A 24,957-nucleotide genomic window follows, 5' to 3' on the forward strand; every position below is an offset into this window, starting at 1 on the left:
AGAGAAATTTTTTAAAGCAGGATTACGAGATTTTAGAAGGTGACATCTTAACAGATGGTCACGATACTAAATTCTATCCTACAGAAGAATAAAATGCTATGCGACCTTGGACCAGTAAATTTAGAAGAAGAGAACAAACATATTTTTACCTGGTACAGATTTAGCTTTTGTCGGCATATGTCATCATCTCCCACTGCAGAAACCATTATGGTCATTATGTATTGTTCAAGACTGTCAGCTGCTGGGAACACAGAAACAACATCTTCGGTAAGATGTTGAGCACGATCAAGAAATGGTCTCTGGCACAATAGTTCCAAGTAAGCACCTTGAAATTACCGTAGAATCATGTCCACCATGTGTGATATAAAAAGATAATAGTATAATACAGCTTTTATAAATGAGCCATGGCCAATAGTACACTTACCAGCTTGTTTCCATAAAGTTTATGGAGAAGGGAAGTAGAAGTAAATGCAGCCTGTGGATGCCATTTTGATAAAATCGGTAAGAAAATGGTTGATTCTTTTTTCAGAAGCTTCTTGACCTCCTCTGCCAAAGAGGCTAAAATATGTTCACGTGCCGTCTCTGCCTTGGCTTCAAGAGCATGTGTGATCTGTGAGAAACAACAAAATTCTGTTACATTTTATGATCTGCTGGTACAATAGAAAAGGTAAAGAACGATCCAATCAATGACAAATACATGACAGCAAAATAAGCTGGATATACAGAAAGAGATATATAGCTACAGCAACCACAAGACTACCAGAACTAAGGTTTTCAGTGAAGAGAGAAGAAAGAAAAGTTAAAATCCAAAGAGAAAACTCACAATTCACAAGGTTCTAGGCTTCTAGCAAATCCATGTACTGAGCAATAATCATACATAGAAACTCCAGAGAAACAGATGAGAAGAATACAAGGTTTTATTCATCCGAATAAAAGTTGTTTGAAATCGTGCTTGTCATCTTCAAAATGCATAATACAAATCAAGGAAAATAAATCATTAGTATGGCATTGTTTATGCTGTCACACTCTCATATTGAATAAACCATTACTGCCTAAAAGCAGGAGAGATTACGGACTTTCAGCAAGAAGAGGATAATCAATACTCTGCATACAAGAGAGTAGTAACGTACAACTCTTCAGAAGTTAAATACTATATTTGGACCACATGTGAAGGATGCCACCAGTTGGCATGGTAGGCAATGGAAAATCTTTTTACAAATCCTTCAATGCAGGATCCAAGATGGCCAGTCATAATTTGGACAAGTAAAATTTAGCTAGAAACTTCTCCCAACAAGGTATTGCTATGGTTATGGACTACTTGTGCACAACCATGACAACTTTCAGCCCACTTGCATGATCGCATGGTAGCAGAAGCGGAGAAGGCCCTTCTCACTCAGACCCTTTTGAATAAGGCTTTGGGCTTCGAAAGAAAAGAAGGAAGGCTGTTTGCCATAAAATGACTTACAGATTTAATCCATAAATCCGGTCCAAACAGTAAAAGGAAAGGACAAAGATAGTCGACAGTAACTATAGTACTATACTACCAAAAGACACATTGCCATTACATCATCAAAATACTTTCTATAATCTAAACAACTTAACTGAGAAAAAGGGATCATGTGGAACATTATCAGTACAACAGAAAAATAAAAGAAACAAATGGCTAGGATCTTCTCACCCAATTATAGTGATAATCATGATATACAAAAATAAGCTTATGAAACATAAGGGATGTTGACTCACCAACTACTTTAAAAGCTTAAAGTATTAGAAAACGGTGATTTTTATTTTATTATATTCCAAAATTTCTCCTCACTTTCTAAACTTAAGATATTTTGACAAGTCCAAGAAGTAGACTTAACTTAAATAGGTAGAAGTTTTTATTACAACTTGACAAAGTAGGCCTAGAGGGTTTCGAATGCTTTGGTATCATGTAACTCATCAACAATGCTAATAGCTTAAGCTTTTAGAATTTTAGAAAATGATGGTTTTTTATCTTTTATATTCCAACAAAGATATCTTCAAGACTTATACTTTTCCATCAATCAACTGATTTTGAGATATGCATATGCCCAAGGGATCATCATGAAGGAGAAATGTAAGCAAATAAATTAACAAAATTAATTTAGAGTAATAGAAGACTCACCCTTGAAAAAGCACTTTTAATGGAAGATGAAATATAAAGATCAATCTGGTCACGACTAGCTGAGTCTGTTACCTGCTGCAAAGAAGAAACAGAAAAACATGTATAAGTTACATGTGCAAAACTGCAAATAATAATCTCTTATGCAAAATCCTTCGCTAAGTAAATGTCAAAAGACCATATTCAAAAAGAAATGTAGAAAAACAAACTTCCGTAAAGATATAAGTTGTTGCCAACGAATGAACAAATCATCCAATTTAGTTCACCAGGGCTTTTCAAAACAAATAATGTGGATAATATAACCAAGAAAGGAGAAATCCACAAACCTTTTCATTTTCTTCATTTAAGATCCTTGCTGTAAGCATCGCCACAGTCACTATCTCTGTCATCACGGATGACCCCTGCAAATCACAATGGAGATTTAAAACATGAAAAAGTAAGTCCAGCAGATAAATTTCACAAATATCTGAAAAAGTAAAAGAAATCAAAACAAATGTTCTGAGATATTATCAGTAGACAGAAATTTATATATGGCTCTGACTCATATCTACACGAACTATAACAAATAACAGGTCGCATAGAACTTTAAACAGGTCCCAAAGAACTTTCTCAGCCAAGCAAATTATTACTGAAAGTTTCAATGAACAGATAAAGCATCAATAACTGAAAGATGGAAAATTTGTAAAAAAAATGCATAGATAGTGAAACTAAGTGTGTTTTTTAAGTATCCGATAATTTATCTCAACTTTGAAATGATACCTAGAAAGTTCTGTAAGCTCACTAACATGAGGGGCAAAAGAAAAAAAAGGTTATAAGATCAACTCTTTAGATTGTGGTCTTTGTTTAAGTGACAAAATAACACTCTTCACTGCAAGCAAATTATAGAGGGCTCAGTTTTACATTGATGCTCTGATCCAACAAATAGATATACTTACAAACTCAAATAGACACCAGAAAACTTTGAGTCAGTACCATGCTGCGAGTTCAATGGGTGGATTTCAAATGACAAATGAGACACATGCAAATGCAGTATTTACAATGTATAATAAGTTCGACATCTTATTGACCCTCCAAGAGCAAATCAAGCACCATAATTCGGTGATGCAAGAGATAAAAATACCTCGGAGAAGTGCAGATGATAGTCTTCCAGCATTTTGTCAGCCCATTTCTTAATTGGAAACAAGAAAGACTGAAAAAATGTAAAATTTTGATGGCTCTCTTTGACTTCAACCGAACAACGGAGACTTTTCAAGTGTAATCTTTCCTGTGGACCACGCTGCTCCTTCAATGGCACTTTTCTCAAATGCTCAATCACAAATTGCAAGATCTCTTGCTCGCCTGTAATAACAAACTGTTTCCGACAACAAAACTATAATTAGAAATTTAATTCACCAATACATTGATGAGATATTCAATACATCATATTCCAATATTATAGTAGGAATGTGGCACTGGTATCATTTGAGACACAATTTCATCTCACAAATAAATAGCTCATAATGCTTTATTATAGGAAGATGTGACTCTTAAAATCATCACATGAAACTGTTATCTGGATTTATATCACCCCAGTATGAATATATGTCCTGAAGAAAGCGAAAGGAAGGAAACTAAAGAAAGAAAACAAGGTAGAGACTTCGCATGAAATCTGAACTGCAACTCGCCATCAATTAGCAGAGACATGATGTGTCTTATATTTTAACATGACTCAACATCAGATTAATAAAAAAATTAAAAATTAAAAAGGAAAGCCTCAAAGCTCAAAGACAATGCAAACACAACTATAAGGAGGACAAGGTCACAAAAGAAGAGACATACTCAGCTTATCTACAATACAGCAGAAAGGCTAACTCTTCTGGATAAAGGAATGCCTTCAACAGAAAATAGATCATTGTTGATAAATTGTTTTCAGTAAGCATTCTTCTCACAGTGATATTTAATTTATTGACACTTTTCATGGGTACCCTTCTAGTCTCCTACTAGATGGAGGGGTATAATAAATTAATAACTACAGCAGAGGTGCTACTACCCAAGTTCTTCCCTTATACTATGCTGCAATAATACCAGCATAGGAAGCATGGATCAGCAAGAGCTGCAAGTCACTGGATGGCCTACCAATAGCTAATATACTCACGACATTTTGAAACCATAGTAGGAACCAAATGTTAAATAATGAAAATAAATTAAAGGAGAGTCAAATACACCATAATGAACTTACAACTGGGAAAAGAAGCTTAGCAATTCAGTATAATGATGGCATCTAAGTGTTGTTACCCCGAACTCTGAAGTTTAGTATACCACTACATTAAGTCAATCAACATAGCTACAAGCTTCTGGTCACAATAAGGTTGGTGCTTAAATAAGCAGCCAAACAGAATAATAGATCGCTGCATATGCATGTGGACAGATAATCCAACATCAGGACTGTCTCATTTTCAGTGTTACCTGCCGAAATAATACCCATGCATAGCACGTGTCATGGATTGTCTCTGTGATTCCTAAAACTCGCCAAGTTGACTTCAGAAGCTCGAGAATTTCTTCCACCTCCTGCATTGTCCAAGAAATGTCAGATGTAACAAAACTAGCAAAAGAGAAAAGCAATCATATTAATCTACTAATGCAGTTTCATTTCAATCATAAATAAATAAAATGTAAAGACAACCTCTGTGAGTTTTCCCTCATCCAAGATGTCAAAAACACTGCCTAGCATTTTCTCATACAGTCTAACATTGAGAAAATAGCCATCAGCCCAGTGGCAAACTTCTCCAGTAAGATCTCCCCGAGCTGGCCTCTCAGCAAGTGAAGTGGCAATTTCTCTAAGTGATCGAAGGCATTCTATCCGTTGAATTTCAGCAGCAGATGGTGGCAGAGACTAGAAGTAGAAAAGAGAAAACATATAATTAGCTACCAACCAGAAGACAGATATCATGTTGGATGGTTGTAACTTTGTATAGCGCATGTACGTAAACAGTAAACTAGCGGTGGAAATAGAGAAAATGAACAGAAGAATAAAAAGTCTAGAAAAGTGCAAACCTCAGATTCTTCAATCTTTCTCAATAGGTTCCTTAACTCATTGATCTTGCGCCCTAATTCCCCAAAGCCTACTACCGGATGATTTATGAGGCCTTCTTCCAGCATATTGAGCTAAACAACCAACAAGGAAAAGGTAAAACAGATAAGAACAAAGTTAGCTAGACTCATTTCTGCTAATGTAGATGACTAACCTGCCTTTTTTGCCACCGAAGATAAGCTTTCTTGTCAGAAAACTCCATTCTTGAAACACAACACAATAGTTCAAGTGGAACTAAGAGATTGTCCATTCGTTTCCCCACTTTACCTACAAGAGCATTAAGCAATCCTTGCCTTGTGCGTATATCCATTGACTCTGCAATCTGATGAGAAAAACAAATCAAATTGCAAATGATCAACAATGTCTAATCTTTGGTATGCATAACCCTAAAGTATAGTGAGGAGACTTTGAACGCGTACCACTAATAGACAAGATAGAGTCATTAACTATGATGGACAGTAAGTATTTGAAATTTATGATTCTCCAAAATCAGTTAAAGAAGAGGTATTCTCACAATAAATAGAAATCTTTGCCTCAACTATTAATAAATGGAGTTGATGCTTAGAATGAATATCCCTCGGGCCTTAAAGGCTCCTTTATATGTGTGACCGCGATGCAATGGTTCTGCAAATGTGGTTGACGAACAGAGTTGGAGCAAAATATTCTTGATGTGTTAAACTGTAGGCACTTACGAGTAAAGTTGTACCAAGAAAAAATGGAGCAAAAGAGGAGGATGGCTAAATCTGAATAACCAACCCCTCAAAGCCTATTTGATTGTCTAAACCCGAAAGTGCAATTCGTACTCATTAGAGGTTATGCAAATTTGTTAAAAAAAATACATTGAGAATTTAATACTTTTACAGTATTCCCAAATGTCCAATGCAAGAAGTACAGAAGTTCTTTAGCTGCAGCAATTGCACTAATTTGCAACAACAAAGTATATAGGAAGACACAAGGACATGAGGACAACTTGTATAATAAATGAAATCCAAACATCTGCCATAAGAAAAAGAAAAACTTGCATTCGCGATTAAGTTTAGTAGTTCAAAAGTTGCATTATGTTATACTCAATAAGATTTAGCTAATGATATAACAGGATAAAAGGAAAGGTAAGCAGCATGCCTCAAGTTGAGCTCTCATTGTTTCCAACAGACCAACTAATCCTGGAAGGTGAGTTTCGGGTGCCGGATTTTCGCTTTTGCTGCGAGCAAGTTTCCTCATCAATTTGGACTTCTTTTCTTTCTTCTTTTCTTTCATTGGTACAATGAGACCCCTAGACAAGGAACAACAAATAAGAACAGAGGAGGACTGCAAGCACCAAAATGTGATGACAACTGTTTTGACATGATTTAGTGCAGTACTTAAATTTCTAATATGAGAACAAACACAAGAATCAGGAAGAAGAAATCTGGGAGACTAAGGACAAAGAAGGATACCCAGAAGCACCGGCACAGGCGACGAGAACTTCATATGCAGTTTCACGAAGGTCATCATCAGTAATACCTGAAGAGTACAGCATAACATGTCAGTGCTATTATGCCTTTCTTGCCGTACATATTTATACAAAATCTTCCCACCAGGCAGACCTGGAATCGCAAATCGTTTAGACTCCTCTAATAATCTCATGTAATAAGTGTCATCTTTCTTAATCATACAACATCCTATTGATTAACAAGACAGACTTGGATCCTTAGTTTTGTCTTTATAATAAGTTGCAAGGCATGGGACTAAAGGTGATGGTAAATGAACATGTCATGTCTAGCAGTTCACCAATTGAAGGACCCAGATCTGTTATGTTACGACCCGACTGCAGGGGTCGATTTAATTAGGTTGAGTCGAGTTGAGTCGAATTTAGTTAGTTGCTTTTGCTTATTGCTTTAAGATTTGAATTAAACTGGATAATCTACGTATATAAACCCAGCAAGGAGTTAGATCCGACCCGCTATGTTTCTACTTCTATAAACAGAGGGTTTCAATGTTTACTTAGGGATCATAAAATTGTGGATTGACTATCGAGTTAAAATAATTTTGTTATCTTGCATTTACATTTTAATCGTCGCCGCTGGATTGCTTTCACTTTCTTCGGAGAAGATATTAACCCTAGAAACCCTATCAAGCTATCAAACCATAATCCACACCTCCCCTCATGAGTCACCCTCCCTACTAGCCACCCACCATCACCTTACGGTCATCCGCAGCCCTCCGATGACCGCCGCACTGTCGGTATTTTCGTTTTTGTCCAGTTTCGATCTTCATCCACTGTTTCAGTCATATCTTTTCATCGAGATCTTGGAACCGCTTTATTCTAAAGCCATCAAATCCGTGATATCTGAGGCAACCACACATAAAAATTTTAGAATTTTCCTACGAACATATCGTTCCAGTTCTGATTTGTAATAGGCTATTAATTAAATTAAGAGCAACGAAGAAATCCATCTTAGTATATTTAGTTGTATACAACTTATAGAAGGATCCTATTCTATTAACCCATAACCTATCTTAGATAACTTAGACATCATCGTTATCTAAAGCAATTTAGACAACCAAAAGACAATGACCTAATGGAAGCTAGGTTTCTATCTTTTTAGAGTATATATTTGTTGGAATTTTCTAGCATATTGAGAATATGAAAATTGTATTATTTTCTCATCTGGGGCTCCTCATCTGCATTAAATATTACGAACCAGATCTAGATTGATCCAAACGTAATAAAATTATGAAAATTATATGGTGCTAGGCTCACGAGTTAGAGTTCTAATGGTTCTGGTTCACATGATTCTGACGTCTGGATAACAATATATAGATAAAATAGTGGAGAAAGGTCAAAACAGAGTAGAATAGTAATTATCCGACGTTACGGCTACTGTCAGAGAATGGCGGACGGCCAAAGGTGGTGGTGGACGGCCATAGAGTAGGGTGTCTGCTGGAGAAAGATAGTGGCTAGGGTTTGAAAACTTTTGAGGTTCTACGGCTATGATATACTCCTACGAAGATAAATATGATCTAACGGCTATATTAAAAGATAAAGATGATAAGAAATATTTGGCTAAACTTATATTCATTCCACAAAAATTATCAACATATGTACACTCTTATTTCTAAGAGTAAAAATCCTAGCGAATCGGATCCATATGCAGATGATCTGCTTTATTTGAAATTTAAAACAATAAGATAAATCTAACTAACTGACTCAATTTGACTAGACTAACTTAACCCACATAGTCGAATCGTACAATCCACCATGCTGCCGACACCTCGTCCTCAAGGTGACTAGTATACAACCTAAATCTTCTGGCTCATGTCATGCTCATGGGACCACAAGTCTGCATGCAGGTTCGGCTCAATCAGTTTACGAGGGTCCATCGAGTCATTCCAAGAGTCGTCCTCAGGCTCGTAGTCGAGCCCCAAGTTGACTGATTCGGATCGCGAAAATTCGGTACATCTCAAGATATCTGCACTTCAACTCTCCCATTCCGTAGCTAAAACCCTAACCTTAGGGCTAAAAAAGTTTTTCACCCTAAAGGCACCGATGTGGGTTGTATGGGCTCCAGCCACTGCTGGGTTAGGTAGTGGGTTGCCGACAGTCGACCTTCAAGTTGTCCTTGCAGCGGCAGAGCGACGGTTATGGCGTATCACTGATGGGCCCATCGACCCTAGTGGCTGCGGTTGGTATTAGCCATGGCCCCATTTCACAGGAGCCCCGAGGGTAGAAGCCACCCCAACGTTGCTTGGCTCGCAAAAATTCACCGTGATCGTGGCTACCGAGTTCGGCCATGTGGCGGTCTCCAGCGGCTTGGATGGCCACCATTGGATGGCAATCGGTTAGAGGAAGTCGACCATGGCCACCGATGGTTGCTGGAATGTTGGACCCAAGCCCACGAGCGATGGTTTTGCTGCAACAAAGAGAGTCACCGCGGGCATTCTACCAGCCATCTCCTACGACTGCCGCCGATCTGGCTCGGGTGTGAGGGTCTTATGGAAGAGATAGAACGTGGTGGTTGAAGTCAAGAGCACCTGGATTGCCGTCAGTGGAAAGCTAGGGTTTTCGGCCCTAGCTTCCACCATGGGTGAAGAAGACCTTGGAGCCACTATTGCCGGCAGCTCCGACATGGCAGCGGTTGTGTTCTGGGTCTGCAATTGTCAATGGACCTCCACCACAGCCAAAGGAGGGGTCAAAGTCGCGGTTTGTGCTGGCACACCTCCCCCACAAACAGGTTGGGTTTTCTTAGCGTGAGAGGGCTTCACCGCCGTTGTCGGCAACTATAGGCGGCGGTGGGTGGCTAGTAAGGCCTCTGTCAAGGCCGGGATCAAGTTGTTGAGAGAGGTTTGCATCTTCTTCAACTCATTTAAAAATTATTTAAATATTGTCCTTGCCTGCGCCGGTGGGTCATCGCTGGCGGCTGCTAGTGGTGGTGATGCAGCCAAGGAGACACTCACAAGAATAAAGGTGAGTTCCTGGTCCTCCACAGTTGTTCCTTTCTTGTTCATCTTCTTCGATCTCGTGCTAACCATCGGTCGAGAAACATCGGCTCTAATACCAATGTTACGAACTAAATCCGAACCGATTTAGATGTAAGAAAATTATAAAAATTTATATGGTGATAGCATCATGAGTTAGAGTTCCAATCATTCTAGTTTCACATAATTCCGATGTATGGATGAAAAGTAATAAATAAACCAGTGGATGAAGGTCGAAATAGGGCATAGTAATTATCCGATGTTACGACGTTCGTCGAAAGGAGACGGATGGATAAGGGTGGTGGTGAACGGCCGTAAAGTAGGGTGGCTACTAGAGGAAGACAGTGGCTAGAGTTTGAAAGCTTTGGAGGTTCTATAACTACGATCTACTCCTACGAAGATAAAAGCGATCTAACAACTATATTAAAAGATAAAAACGATAAGAAATATTTAGCTAAACTTAGATTCATTCAACGATAATTATCAAAACATGTCAACTCCTATTTATATGAGTAAAAATCCTAGCGGATCGAATTTACATGCCGATAATCCATTTTATTAAAATTTAAAATAATAAGATAAATCTAACTAACTCAATTTGACTCAACTAACTTAATCCTCGTAGTCGAATCATAATATTAAAATAGTTCATTCATTATTCATTAATTGATGTGATGTGCAAACCATTTAAATTTCGTTGTATGGAGTGATAAAACTATATCAACCTACTTAATTGTTTACCTTAAAATTGTCCCTGAAGTTCAAATAGCTTGGTCAAGAAAATCTAAGTATTGTCGTGCTGATAAACTATCGGCTCGATACATGTCAATCAGCACATTACCACGTCTCTATATAGGTTTCTTAGGGTTTCTATACATATTTTAGGTTCTAGTATATATATTAAGGCTTACATTAGAGTCTTTATCCCTAGATAATATCATAAAAAAATCAATTTTGTTATAAATATAGCAATAACCAAGTCGAAATATGATTCAGCATATAATACCAAATAATTTCATATATTTTGAGTGAAAATTTGGGGTAAGTAATATATAAAATAATTTTAATTATGCTGAAATTTATTCAAAATTATAAATTTCGGATTCAAATCAACTCATATAGAATTATTCTAACATATTTTTTCACCAATTTTGACTCAATTTGAATAACTTCGATATATTAATTTATAATATCTGAAATTTGGGGCAAAATCCAAGGAAATCATGTTTTCCCCCTTCTATTTTTGAAGAGTATTTTTAAATAAAAAAAACTAGCATAATATGCTAAATTTATGTAGAATGACACAAATGATAAATCTAGCTTCAATTTGCTATATATAGAATGGTTAATCTTGGATTTGATTTCTAAACTGAAGAAAATAGAAACAAAAGTAAGAAAAACATCTTTTAATAGGATTTGAAATTCTGATCCTTGGATCAACCTTCTTGTCTCCTAGATCTCTCTCTTTCTCCTTCTCTTCTTTCTAATTTGATAAATAAGCCTATCAACAAAGATACCAAAAGAGGGTCTCTTTGAGTAAGCTAAATAAGTGAGAGTTATGGAATAGAAAACTCTTTTGTTGCACACTCTACAAAACTCTTTTAGTTTTCAGGCTTTATATGAGTAATTACTATTTTCTTATTTTTGTCATTTTTCTAAAATTTTCAAAATTTTCCTGCCTTTTTAAATAATATTTAGAATTTTCTATAATTAAAAAATAATCTGATCTGATCCGAGCGGCTGAAACACATATCATTTTTTCGAGAGGCTGATCTTGATCCCGATATCTTGTACCGCATTTATCGTCCTTCCCATTAAAGTGGGGGAGGTTGTCTGTTCTCCATCACCCCAAGTGGTTGGCCATCTATCGATTGTAAAGCGTGCTAATAAAGTGGTATAGATTTGCTTGATAAATTTGCAATGAATTAACAAATGCTCAACAATTTTGTCCGCTTCACCACATAGAACACACTCAACACTACTAGTGTATCCTTTTCTTTTGAGAGTTGTTATTGTTCGTACAAAGTGTGTCAAAGCAAGCAAGCAAGCAAAGGAAAATCTTTACCTTTGAGGGAACCAAGATCTTCCAAATTTGATTGGTGATCAACGATCATGCCAACCAAATTTTAATTGACAAACTTCTTTAATTGCATTCATTCAAGATGGCAATAGGAACTTTTGCTGATTTTGTAGCATTTATCTGATGCTTAAAGCATTCCAAGGGACTACATATCAATGCATGGGCAGCAAATGTCTTAAAACTACCTCGCTAGGAGTGTTCGCAACTTTGCTGCCCAACCACATATGGCAGCATATGAGATTGCAAGCCCATGCATAATTGCTTAAAGCATGCATAATACGCGCATCTGTATGGGATATGGACCGCATATGCATATATGTGCCTATATCTGCATGTAATAGTGATAACTTTTAGACTTCTCTTCATTAATCATGGTTTACAAAAATAAGATTTAGACTTGTGTTTTCAATATCAATATTTTACATAGTTACTTGGTTGTATCTCAGAGTATTATTCTATTTCTATCCTTTCGTCCTAAGAACTCCATCTCTTTTTCAATGTTGTTTCCACTTTAGCACTTCAAGGCATGCAACACACTCATCGCTTATTAGCACTATTCCGTCACTTCTTAACATCCTACAGAGGAGTGGTAGAGCAGTAAGAGGAATAGCTGTGGTGATGATGGCAAAGGGTAAAGAAGTAGCTGCTGAATTGGGTCTCAAAGGAAGGGAAGAAATTCAAGGAAAGGGGTAAAATATGACTTATTTTGGGGGAAGGGGGGTATGAAAACATCAAAATTTAAGCCACGTTTAATAGTTGTAACCAACAAACCTATTTTATGAAAAACACTATGACTTTAGTTTTAAGAAAATGTGTTTTCCCTAAAACATTAACACCAAATAGCCATTTGGTGTCGTAATTTCATTATATGCTGGTGTATTGTTAATTATTTTATTGCCCTTCGTTATATTCTCTAGTAATTACTTGTTGGTGGTTGTTATCAACTTACTGCATAATTGTCAGAAACGTTGGTTTAGTAGAGTTTCTTAAGTAATTATATGATTGCAAAGTTTTAAAAAATTGTAAGTGGTATACGGGCAAACAAGGGACCATGTAGTGCCTAAGAGTTAGGCAGATGCCCAAGCGGGTGCCCAGAATTCAAGATAGTTAAAAAATAAGTAAACAAAAGAAATAATATTAGAGAAGAAGTTGAATTAATACTTACAATCTAAACAATATTCGAATGCATTCTTATTAAGAACTACCGTAACCTATTTGAATCAACTATTCAACATGTACAATAATTCTGAATTTCAGAGTCAATCTACATATTAAAATATGATGTGAGATGCTAAGGCAGGACTTAAGCGGAGCCTAATTATATTCTATCTAAGATGGGAGTCTTGGAGTTAAGATGGAAGTTTTTCAAAACAATGTATGATTGTAAAGTATCATCTAGATCCGCAACTTAAGCTTTTATTCAACCCAACCCAACCCACCTGCCCATCTTCCTCCTCGAGCTAGGGCACCCGACGCGGGTGCAAGCTGGGCCTCGAGCTCAGACCATGACGAGACCGGCGACTAGCGATGATGGTGAGCAGTGACGGCAAGCTCGACGATGAGGTCGAGCTACAAAGCAAGCTCAACGGCGAGCGATGAAGGGCGAATACTGGTGGTAGGGAGATCATCAAACCCGGCGTCACTAGATTTGTCACTCACTTTTTAACCTTGGAGAGCATCATGCGCTACAAGGATGATATTATACGGATGTTTACATCACAGGAGTGGTCTATGAAAATTAAGAATATGAAACCTAAAGATAAATCTTTAGGTGAAACTTTAAAAAATATAGCTCTTGGAAATACATTTTGGGATAATATTACAATTGCCACCGCAGTATTTGAGCCTTTTGTCAAAGTATTAAGACTTGTAGACAATAATGACAAGTCTGAGATGAGTTTCGTATATGAGGCAATAGACATAGCTAAAGAATCAATAAAAACAATGTAGGCCAAAGTTATAGGAAGTGGTGGAAGATGATTGATTCTAGATTGAACAAACAACTACATAGAGATATACACGCTACTGATAAGCATGCTTTTAAGTTTTAAGTTTTAATTTACTTTTATTTATGAATATTTAAAAATTTGAATGCTTACAAATTTTAAATTTCTACAGCATATTTTCTTAATCCAAGATTTCAATTCTCTAAAAATGTCAATAATGATAGTGAAGTCTTGTTGGGGGTTAGAAAGGTAATCAGCAAGCTTGAGCCCGATATTCATAAACAAATCCTGTGCGATAAAGAAGTGAGTTATGATTCAATTAAATAATTTTATTATTATTTGTTTTAAGTTTTAACTTTCAATATAATCAATAAACTAATAATATATTTATGATTTCAGATGGAGAGATATAGATTGAGAGCTGGCCAATTCAGTACTGCTAAAGTTGCTGCAGCTATATCTCATAACACTCCAGCTAAATGGTAGTCTATTTATGGATGGGAGGAGGCACCAAATTTGACGCCAATAGCAAAGAAGATTTTAAGTCAAACTGTATCTTCATCACAGTGTGAAAGAAATTGGACTACTTTCTCCTTAATCCACACAAAAACACGCAACTGATTGACAATGAAAAGATTGGAGAAGTTAATTTTTTGTCATTATAATATGAGATTGAGGGAGAGAAATTTAAGAAGAAAGGCAGAAAATGAACAACTAATTGATTTAAATCATGTTTTTGATGAAGGAGACCCTTTGACTCCATGGATCAGAGAAATAGAGGACAGGTTATTAGATGACAGAGATAACATATGGTTAAATGAAATATTGGGAGAAACCACGACGAAGGCAGAGGCTGGTACGAGTCATTCGGCAGCAAGAGATAGTATACCTACTAGTACTAGTCATAGTCCTGATGATGCATATGGTGGTGAAATCATTCTATCTACATTTGTTGAGGAAAGTCAAAGAGGCATAAGGAGTGAAAATAGAGAAACTAAGGATATATATACATATCAGTGATGTCGTCATGAGATGCATTTTGGTTCCTATGATTATGGTACATCGAGTATTTATTATTTAGAGCCATCACAAGATCCATATGCTAGTTATTATCCTCAGTATCCTCAGTATTCTCAGGCACAAGATCCAAATGCTAGTTATTATCCTCCTCAAACGCAAGTCACACAATAAAATTCATACAATATGACTAGTATGATGGAATCACTTTTTAGAGCATCAGGTCCCAGACATCAATATTTACAAACTTATGGTGATTATGATGATGAAAACTATAGAAATTTACGAGAACCAGCTCGGTATTCAATAAAATTTTAAATTTTGAGCAAGTTAATACATTTTTTAAAGTTTTTAGACTTCATATGTGAGTAATTTTTGTTTTCTTATTTTTTGTCATTTTTTCTAAATTTTTCTGCATTTTTCTGTCTTTTTAAATAATATTTAGAATTTCATATAATTAAAAAATAATCCGATCCGATACAAACGGCCGATACGTATCATTTTTCCGGACGGCCGATACCGATCCCGATCCCGATACTGGGAACCTTGGAATACGAGCAGCGACGTCGACGACAAACGGATCGCTGCTAGGAGGGGTGTTGTGTGGCACTCCTTGTGCCACATGCGGTACATTGCCCGGCACAATAAGTGCCGATCAGCATGCTCCGAGCCGGTCGGCACAACTATCGTCATAAAAGATATTGAACAATTTGTCATATAAAATCTAGCGCTAATAAAAACCTTCCAAACGAAAGATCCCTAGTCAAGTGCTTGATTGAGAATATTTGAGTATCACCTAGATTTACAATAAAAATAAAAAACAAAAATAGTATTTACAAATGGGTCATATTAGCTTATTTTTCATTATTTTCTTTAAATAAAATTTGGGCCACTACTTTGAGCAAAAAGAGAATTCTAGCTATCACCACTGCACATGTTCCAAATCAAACACTTACTTAAATCTAGACGGGCCACTACTTTCTTCAAGTTTGAATTAATCTTATGGATGCTCACTCCACTCAATTGATCAATGATGGAAGGGTCGCTTTACTCGTACAACACTGACATTATGTCAAAATAAAACATCAGGTAAGCATTATTACATTTTATGAGAGCAATCCAAGTACCATCTAATAAAGTTGCTCCAAATCAGGTCCTAGGACAAACAGGTGCACAAAACTTTAACACACTTAAAGGAAAAAGTTCTAATAAGTTGCATGTGGTGGAAAAATCATTTCGGTTGCACTCTTCACCAACCATTGATTGCTTACAAGTATCTTAATGATGAAAATACTACTTGATATGTATCGTGTGGCTAATCTAGTTTTCTATCTTCTTCCTTGTTTCCTCTTGTGATTTACAAAAAAGACTGTTCTTAACATTTAATCAAAGTCAATGGCCACAGATGTCTTCTTTAAAACAGGATTTCACACAGTATATCATTAATTGAGACTTGCACAATAAATGACTGATCTGCAACTGACCTCATGTACTACTTTACTTTAAGGCTGAAGCTTGTACTAAATTTGTCATGGTACTTCTAGAGTTCTCGTCACTTGTATAAGTGAGAACAGTATTTAATGCTATGGTATTTTTCAGTTAATCGCTAGCAATTATTCTCATAAGATTATACTATGAAGATTCTCTTCATGTTCAGACAGCTTGCAGTGTCACATAGACAAATGAGTTCTAATCATACTAACCTGTTTCAAATGGTGGCACTAGTAATGAAAGATCACTAACATCATTTATCTGTCGCCTAGAAACCCTGAGGCTATCAACTTCTTCATCATCGTCAAAGTCCTCGATATCATCAACAGTGAGTTCCTGATCATCTGGAGAATGTAAAGACTGAGATTTGGACAAACTTGTCATAACAGGTGATGACAACATAGGGACTGGTGATGGCATCCTGACAGGGACTTGTGGTGGTGCTCGCACTGGTGGTGACCCAGATGATTCTGGTTTTGTAACTAAAAAGAATTCTTCAGTACTCCCTGTATTGTTCTAACAAATAAAGAAATGTAAAAGAATGTCATATTGATCATGAATTGCCCATGGCCACAGAAAAACTAAATGCTCGCCCGGTAAGTGGGATTGCTAGCAAAAGTAATGGAAAAAGGATGAACAAAGAGAAAATAACATTACATTGATCAAATAATATATATATATATATATATATATATATATATATAATTGGAGGAATAGTAGCATGACCATGCATTTGCCTTTCTACTTTTTTCATAAACCCCATAAACTAAAATTAACAACAGAAAAAATAACAGAGAAGAGTAGATACAGATAAAGACATAGTTAACTTTACTCAAATTTTTCTATTTATATCTCAAGACTTGTTTTTCCTTGCAATCAGAAGCCAAATGAGATCTGAAACACCATTATCTGGGCGACCGATGTACATAACTACATATAAATGTGGTGATGATGTTAGACATACTTTTGATTAGCAAATTCTGATAGAATGATATACTAAATATTGCCGAAAGAGTGAACATTTTTTATCTCACACGAGCCCTCCTATGAACTTATTTAATTGGAATATAGTTTAACTTTCCATTTACTCTCTTTATTCCTAAATTTCCCACCAAAAAAATATATATATCTTCCTCTCCTTTCTAGTTCCACCATCCAAGTACAATGGCAAGTCCAAAGGCTAAATCTAGTTACAGATCCAACAGAAATTATTACAGAATGTTCCTTTGTCAATTAGCAAAACCAATTGTGAGCTATTGCATATACATCATATCTCCTCTATAAATGGCCGATTAGTTTTCCGAAATGAGTAACCACCCCTAATGTTTAATAACTTTGCATAACATAAATACGATCTCAGAGAGACAAAAATAAAGGGACTTCCTTCTTAACAACAGAATATCAAGAATAATAAACATAAGTACTATATTTAGAGAATTCAACCACTAGTTTTCGGTACATTTTAATATTTTGGAAGAAAATAGGAATTTTCTGTTGGAAAAAATCTCAATTTGTTACATTCAATAATAAAGATAGCAGTTGACTCATATGCGAAGAGCGAAGAACAGCAATATATGCTTTGCTGTCATTTTATAATATGTTGCATGAGCAAGAAGAATGCATGTATTAGATGCATCCAAAGATTTAAAATGCCACATGGCATGCAGTGCTTGCAAGGTGAGAGAGAGTATGGAAGAAGGGTAGAAGATCAAAGGGAGGCTAAGAGACAGAGGAGCCCACCAAATCCCTATGGTTGCAGCTGCTAGGATTTTGCTGCAAAGAGGTGAATAGAAAGGAAGAAAGGAGAGAACAAATAGTTTAGGTCAGATTCAGGTATGAATTCCACTGGAAATCAACACAAAGCTATATTAAATTACTTTAAGAGGAATCTAGGTCAGGTTAAGGACAGATTACAGTTGAATCCAGTCTACCAGGAACCTAATAAGTTAACCTGTTTTCTGGTCAGTTTATTGTTAGATTCAGACCTGAATCTGACTGGAAATGTTTATGATGTATGATCATCCATTCGACTCCAAAGCTCCAGAGTGCCTAAACCATAACTCAACCAGATTGATTGCATTTTCATGCTCACAATCATATAAAGTCCAAAATTATGTCTTTTACTTTTTTTCTCCAAAAGTTCCTCATGTACTTGATCTGATACCAAGTTCCAATATCAACCTATATTTTACTTTGAGACATCTACAGAACTTCTATTACAAGTAGATTATTACAATACGCCAATCACATTATTGGTAGAACTATTACGCAAAAGATGATATCATGAAAGTAAACAGAAAGCACCAGTATCTTTTACATGGTCAGTTACATTCATTGAAGTCATATAATCAAATTAAAAAGAGGGTGTCCTAATGCACGAGGCTCCTGCTTACTTAACGTCTTGTGGTGGGAGGGTGTAGGCAACCCTACCCTTATTATAAAGTGGTTATTTGATTATTTCCACAACTTTGAAGTTTGAACCCTTGACCTCCAAAATACAAGGACCAAGCCTTACCCTCATGGCTCACGCCAAGTCATACAATCAGGTAGCATCTTATAAGTTTGTTTCCTCAACCAAACTTTTGCATCAGCAAATGTGGACATGCAGCTGTGTATATATCTACTCGCACACATTATATTTAGATAGCTAAATGCACGTATTCCTAAAAAATACTTTACAGCAAAGCATTCCTTATAGCTTAACCTTGAAGCCCATTTCATATATACAAAGTTTAGAGAAGGAATAGCCACATTTCTTAGTTCTTACTTACCATAGAAGGATAGTCAAGGCTATCATGATATAGTCGAATAGCTTCTGAGAGATCAAGTGTTTCACCTGCATCACCAAATGCTCCTCAGAGTAAAGTATTAAGCATTATTAATGAGGTTAACATAACTGACACAATTATACCTTTCTTAGCACAATTGAGGACGTAATCAATACTGACTTGATCTATATCTACATCATCTAGGGAAACTGCACCAGGCGGCATTACAACTTTCTTGATCAAGCTTCCAGAGAGAATAAAGTTAAGAAGTACATGCCGATCACGACGATAGCGTTGGAGTAGTTCGAGGACATTTTCCCTGTCAACATTATAAAACAAAGAACTGTCTTAAAAAAAGCATCAGTATTTAGAGAAAAGAAGAAGTATCTAATGAAAGATCAAAGATGCATACTCTTCCATAATTTTCGATGCCTCCTCCTATTAAGCTTGAAAAAATTTGTAAGAAATAATACTGCAATCAAAAGTATATTCAATTAAAATAGGAATTAAATTAAGTTAGTCAAATAAAGAAAGCAGCAAAATATTGACTCACGTGACACTTCTATTTACAACCTGGAAAAACAAAATTTTAACAGAAGTCTCATTACCTTAGTTGAACTTGCTTCGCATAACAATGGGAAGACCACATAATACTTAGTCAAAGAGAATTTAGCACTTTTTGGTTAAAAAAATTTCTTTTTCCTTTATCTGCACAACTACCCCAAGATAACAAGGTTGTCGGAAATTGACACCATTGTCAATTGAAAGTAGAAAATAGTTATATGTTTATATTGTTTATCAACTCCCATGCCGCTTCGGTGGATTCTGGCCTTCCACAGGGTTTCAAGTTGAATATCCCTCTTGAGGTTGCAGCGGGCTATTAAATAGATAATTACAAGCAGTCTTTGAAACGGCTATGTATTCAACCACCTAAGTGATTGCATAGGCGATAGCAACTACTATATTGCCCCACATACACTATATACAGCCCAGCCCGATATATCTGGTTGGGCTGCATATGGCGTTTTGCCATGCATTAGTGGGCTAGTTGGAGCCCACATATGGCAAGTTGGCCGATTGACTTGGCGGGCTAAGAAATCAGGTTTAAGCATGCATATATGGAGGATATGAAGGAGACGAAACTGAAGAGAAACCCCTAATTGCATTATTAGGGTCTTCCTCTTGATCAACTCTCTTGATATCACATTTTCTTCTCTCCCCTGCTTGAGATTGATGGTGAATGCAGGATATGAAGGGGACAAAACCAAAGGAAAACCCCTACTCTCCTAGCAATTGCAATGCAATAGCTTCCACCGTCCCTTGCTCTATCAGAATTCATAGTTCCACCTAATCAACTCCTCTATCATGATCCAATGACCTCCCCACACAACCCTATCCCTCAAATCATGTTTGCCCTACCTTCAACTGCACCCTCCACCAATACCACTTCAGCATGTGCCCTCCCTACAAGGCTATTCCCACACTTGGCCACCAGTAGTCCTATGCATAAATTTACTAAACCACCAAGGCATCCGAATATGCAGCTATATACCACCATAGGCCCTATGCAATAGAGGGACCACCCACATACTACATCCGTTATTTAGAGAACTGATTATTAAAGGCTACTTTGGTTAGTGTCAACTAGAATCACCTCAAGATTCTAGGTTGTCCTTTCACAACCCTAAAAAGTGACCAAAGCCCATTAAAAAGGGCGATGATGGCTAGTTCTTTTGTTATCTAAGACTAGCTGTCACGACCCGAGATAGGAATCATGACCGGCCATGCACCTCAATATGCTTGATATACACGAAGCCTTATTAATATTTCCTAAGTGTACAATAGCAACAATAAATAAACAAAGAAAATCTACTTTATTAAATTTAAAACTAATTGCAATAAACATAAAACAATGTTATTATTTTTGAGTCTCTAAACGAAATAAATTTATCTTTTAATCTAAAGCATAAAATTCAAAAGAGCGAAAAAGTAAATAAGTAGATCCTAAATAGAGGTGGAGTCCGGGTACATCTCGCTCAGTCACCCCGCTGACTATTACCTAAGATAGATAAATAAATAAAAATAATAATAATCCATGAGCCAACAACTATAGCTCAGTGAGTGAAATCCACTCGAAAACCAAATAATTTCAAAAAAAACTAAAAACAACAATATACATAATAATTTGCATTAGGCATGCTCTTTAAATAATGACAATGATAACAATAGAGAGTCATAACTTGTAACCTTGCACAGTTTCAACATATTAACATCTTTTCAATATTTATACTGTCATATATCTCAATAGATCTAAACTTTGTGGATCCACATCAACTAGAAGTCACCTCGAGATGACGTTCGGGACTTTTCTTCATATCTGATCCGGTTAGGATCATCAGATAGTATCACTATGTGATCAACACACTTTATCTTTTTCACTAACCGTTGAGAGAAGTAAGAAACACTTAGAAAATTTCTCATTCATCCTACGACTGTTCCCTAACCCCGCTAGAGTCACCTAAGACAGTCACCGCAGTGATCTGATTTAGAATTTTCCCCTGGACTTCCAGATAAACTTGAGTCACTACGGAAAATCGCAAGCGATCGTACAAATACTAATCTCATTTTTCTTTTCACTAAATTTAATATTTGCACAAAGTATGGTGATGCACTGAATATAATGATTAAATGCAAACAGAAAACGTAACAATTAAAATTTTGCACGTAAGAATGAAATAAATAAATTTGCACATAAAAAATTTTCCTGATCTGACAAAGGTACAAAATATAATAAAAATAAATATGTGAGTGAACCCACTCACCTGAGTCTAGGCAAAACAACCGAAATCTCAAATCTCTAGCTCACATACTAAATATCACCACCTTTAATAATAAAATTTTCAATTTGAATAATGTCAATATTTCTAAAATTTTAAAAAAAAACTACAAAGAACTAAAATGGGTTAAATTACCCATTGGATTGGACTGGGCTACTTCTGGCCGGCCCATTCCAGAAAAGGAACTAATCGGGCTGGGCCAAGGCCCAGCCAAACAATGGATTGGGCTACGGGCAGCCCACCCAAACTTTAGTGGTTCGGGTTGGGTCTTTGGATTCGAAATTCAAACCCGAACCCGAACCCGAAAATCAAATGAAAAAGGGTTGGCTCGGGTTAAACCCGAGTCCAACCAGACTTTTCCCTTTCCGTGACCGACGCGAGGAAGAGAAGAGTTGAGGGAGGGAGTGACCGTCGGCGACGATTCACGACCACCCTCAAGCCTCTCGGTTCTCTCTCTCTCTCTCTTCGTCGTCCTCACTAGGTGGAGGAAAACCCACCACCGACTCCGAAGCTGACGACGACTAGAGCCACAAGGGCTCTCCCAGAAGGCAACCATGGCGCAAGGCCAACGGCTTGGAGCTATTGAGCACGAGCAGCAGCAGCCCGAAGCTGCCGGCCAACGTGAGTTGCCGGCGAAGCCGAAATCCCCCAAATTAGGTATTTCTAATTTACTTTATTAAACTGAAATTAAACTAGAGGGATAAGAGAGGGCTCACCAGGGAGGAGTGTGATGGTCCATATTTACTCCGACGATGCTCCGACGGCCGAACCCACGTCGCGATTCCAACGGTAAGGAAGAAGGAAACGAAGGAGAAGAAGAAGGAAAGGGAAAATGAGGCTGGGGGGTGTTGAGGGGAGAGAATTAGGGTTTAAATTTATAGGGCAAAGATCCAAATCTGAATTAGATTTGGATTCGGCCGATTTTCCGTTGCGCTTTGTCGCGTGCCGGAGAGGGAGAGGGGAGAGGGCTGCACGTGCACCCTCCTCTCTCAACACCCCCCCCCCCCCTTTTTCTGGTTCATTCACTAGCATAGCCATGTAGGTTTTCCTCTCCAATTAAACAACAAATACTCCAGGTTAACTAAGAAGACTTTCCAAAAATTCCTTCTCTCCCAGGAAAGTTTAGCCCTAAATCCTAGTATACCTAGCATAATGGCTGATCCAAAGTTATGTCAATGCAGACAACCCCTTTATCTAGGCTAAAGCATATTAAAATACAACTATGGAAGTATGAGACCAAAACAAATTAGAAAAGAGAAAACCATCCCACTAACCCCCCCCCCAACTGAACACACATATTTTATATTTTCTCCGTTTGGAACTTTGTGGGGGTGATAAGTAGATAGTATGAAGTAAGGTTTAGAAACTCGGTATCAAGATCGAGATCGGCATTTAGAAAAACCGAAACATATCAACCATATCGGTTGTATCAGCTGCCAATATCAGATCGAGTTATTTTTAATTATGTAAAATTTTAAATATTATTTAAAATGCTGAAAATTTTCTAAAATTTTATTAAAAATAATAGAAAAATAAGAAAGCAATAATTAGTCACATATGAAGCCTAAAAATTAAAATAAAAAAAAACTCACACAAAACTATAACACATTCTGATTTGAATTCGATAAATTTTTATATCCGTAAATTACTAGTATAGAATAACAGTAAAGGAAGAGATCTCCCTTCACTATTGTTTTATAGCAGTAAAAAAAGAGGAGTTTAAAAATGAGTGAGAAAAAGGGAAAAGAGAAATTTAAAAAAAAAATCATCTAAGTTCACTAAAGTGTAGACTAGCCGAACAGGCTCACCAGATTGGCCGCCGAATAAGCTCGATAAAGTATGAGAGTAGGAAGAAAGTGTGAAAAATAGACGTTAAAAACTAAAAATTTTAAAAGAAAGCAGTTGATGTCATCAATTACTAATGTCTAATAGGTTAGATATATTCTAGATTAGACCTAAACTGAAACCAATATGTGTCGATCCTAGACTGAAACCAATCACCAAACTAGTTTCGGGTTCGAATCGAGATCGGCCTATTTTGAAATCCATGGTATGTAGCCCCTGTCCTGCAACATGGTCTTTTAAACTTAAAAGTTCCAAAGGAGTGAATAATAATATGCCTATTTAATTGTGTCTTATACAGCAGTATGTACCCTGAGAATGGGAAGTCGAACAGCCCAAGGCAATATTTCAAGAATTGGCTAATACAGTTATGTGCCATAGACTGATAGACGACAAGTACAAGAATGGGGATTCCTTTTCATAGATAAAAAGAAGAGGGAGTAGAGGTCATTATTAGTGTTATTGTAAAGCTTGTCCCATGAATTCAAGTGGCCATATCTTGCTCTCAAATGTCTATTCAATCATACTAAGTTACTAACCAAGACTATTGAGTCCATTCAATTATAATAACAGCTCTTAAGCACTATTAATTGGAAAAATCATCCTATATCAACAAGAACTAAATCTTGGACGTCAACTTTGCCACCCTCCTAAATGGCTGCTTTCAAACTTCTACTATCTAACTTCTATCTTCTAAGTCAAACAGAAGGACTACAAATTAAGCATTTTGACAGACAGATTTCAGCACAGTTATGAATAGAACCTAGGTATGCTTGCTTTAACCAATGATTATCACATTCCACTTTATTTCTCCATTCAATTAGGTCTTTATTAAAAAAATGTTTCTCTTTGAGGGAAAGTAGGTACTTTGTGCGCGGTCTACCGTAGGTAATGCTGGTTTGTTCGATTCTATAGCACACCGGAATCTTCTTATATAGAAGACAACTACTTAAATTGGAAAAAACTAAGTAGACAACTTAATTCGACAACCACAAATCAAAGTGTTAAGCAATCAAATAAACATATATTACCGAGCAATATTTTGAAAGGCGGCCATGGGTGGCAGGCGCCCATTACCTAGCGCCTAGGCTGAAGGCGGGCGACAAGGCATTCTAACATTTTTTATATAAAAAATAAAAAATAAATATATAATATATGACTTCCTCCAGTTAGTTCACATTCTGAAAACTAATTACTGTACAGAGTCAGCAAGACAGTAACTAATTACTGATTTAAAAACAGTGAAATTGAATAATTACTGTACAGGATATTTCAGACTTTTCAGTATTCGCATAGGTCCAATTT

The 24,957-nt window shown here is 36.6% G+C and overlaps 1 protein-coding gene across 3 annotated transcripts in view; it reads right to left on the minus strand.

The window, feature by feature from the left end:
• Positions 1-24,957, minus strand: part of LOC140792065 (protein unc-13 homolog) — a 43,656-nt gene that overhangs the window by 17,902 nt on the left and 797 nt on the right. For 2 of the 3 annotated variants that reach the window (XR_012109691.1, XM_073142878.1), the window contains exons 3-17: positions 19,386-19,445; positions 19,117-19,292; positions 18,977-19,041; positions 16,418-16,721; positions 6,650-6,716; positions 6,336-6,486; positions 5,368-5,535; positions 5,177-5,287; positions 4,806-5,015; positions 4,589-4,690; positions 3,264-3,494; positions 2,470-2,544; positions 2,147-2,221; positions 425-610; positions 150-299 (exon numbers count right to left, since the gene is read on the minus strand). Coding sequence is in view for 2 of the 3 variants with exons in the window: in XM_073142878.1 (XP_072998979.1) it covers positions 150-299; positions 425-610; positions 2,147-2,221; positions 2,470-2,544; positions 3,264-3,494; positions 4,589-4,690; positions 4,806-5,015; positions 5,177-5,287; positions 5,368-5,535; positions 6,336-6,486; positions 6,650-6,716; positions 16,418-16,721; positions 18,977-19,041; positions 19,117-19,292; positions 19,386-19,393 (2,079 nt within the window). In the remaining variant the exon portion in view is untranslated. The remainder of the gene's footprint in view (positions 1-149; positions 300-424; positions 611-2,146; positions 2,222-2,469; positions 2,545-3,263; positions 3,495-4,588; positions 4,691-4,805; positions 5,016-5,176; positions 5,288-5,367; positions 5,536-6,335; positions 6,487-6,649; positions 6,717-16,417; positions 16,722-18,976; positions 19,042-19,116; positions 19,293-19,385; positions 19,446-24,957) is intronic. The other variant, XM_073142879.1, reaches the window with a different exon arrangement.

This window comes from Typha latifolia, chromosome 7 (assembly GCF_019914945.1).
Source record: "Typha latifolia isolate L0001 chromosome 7, TyphaL0001v2, whole genome shotgun sequence".
NCBI lineage: Eukaryota > Viridiplantae > Streptophyta > Magnoliopsida > Poales > Typhaceae > Typha > Typha latifolia.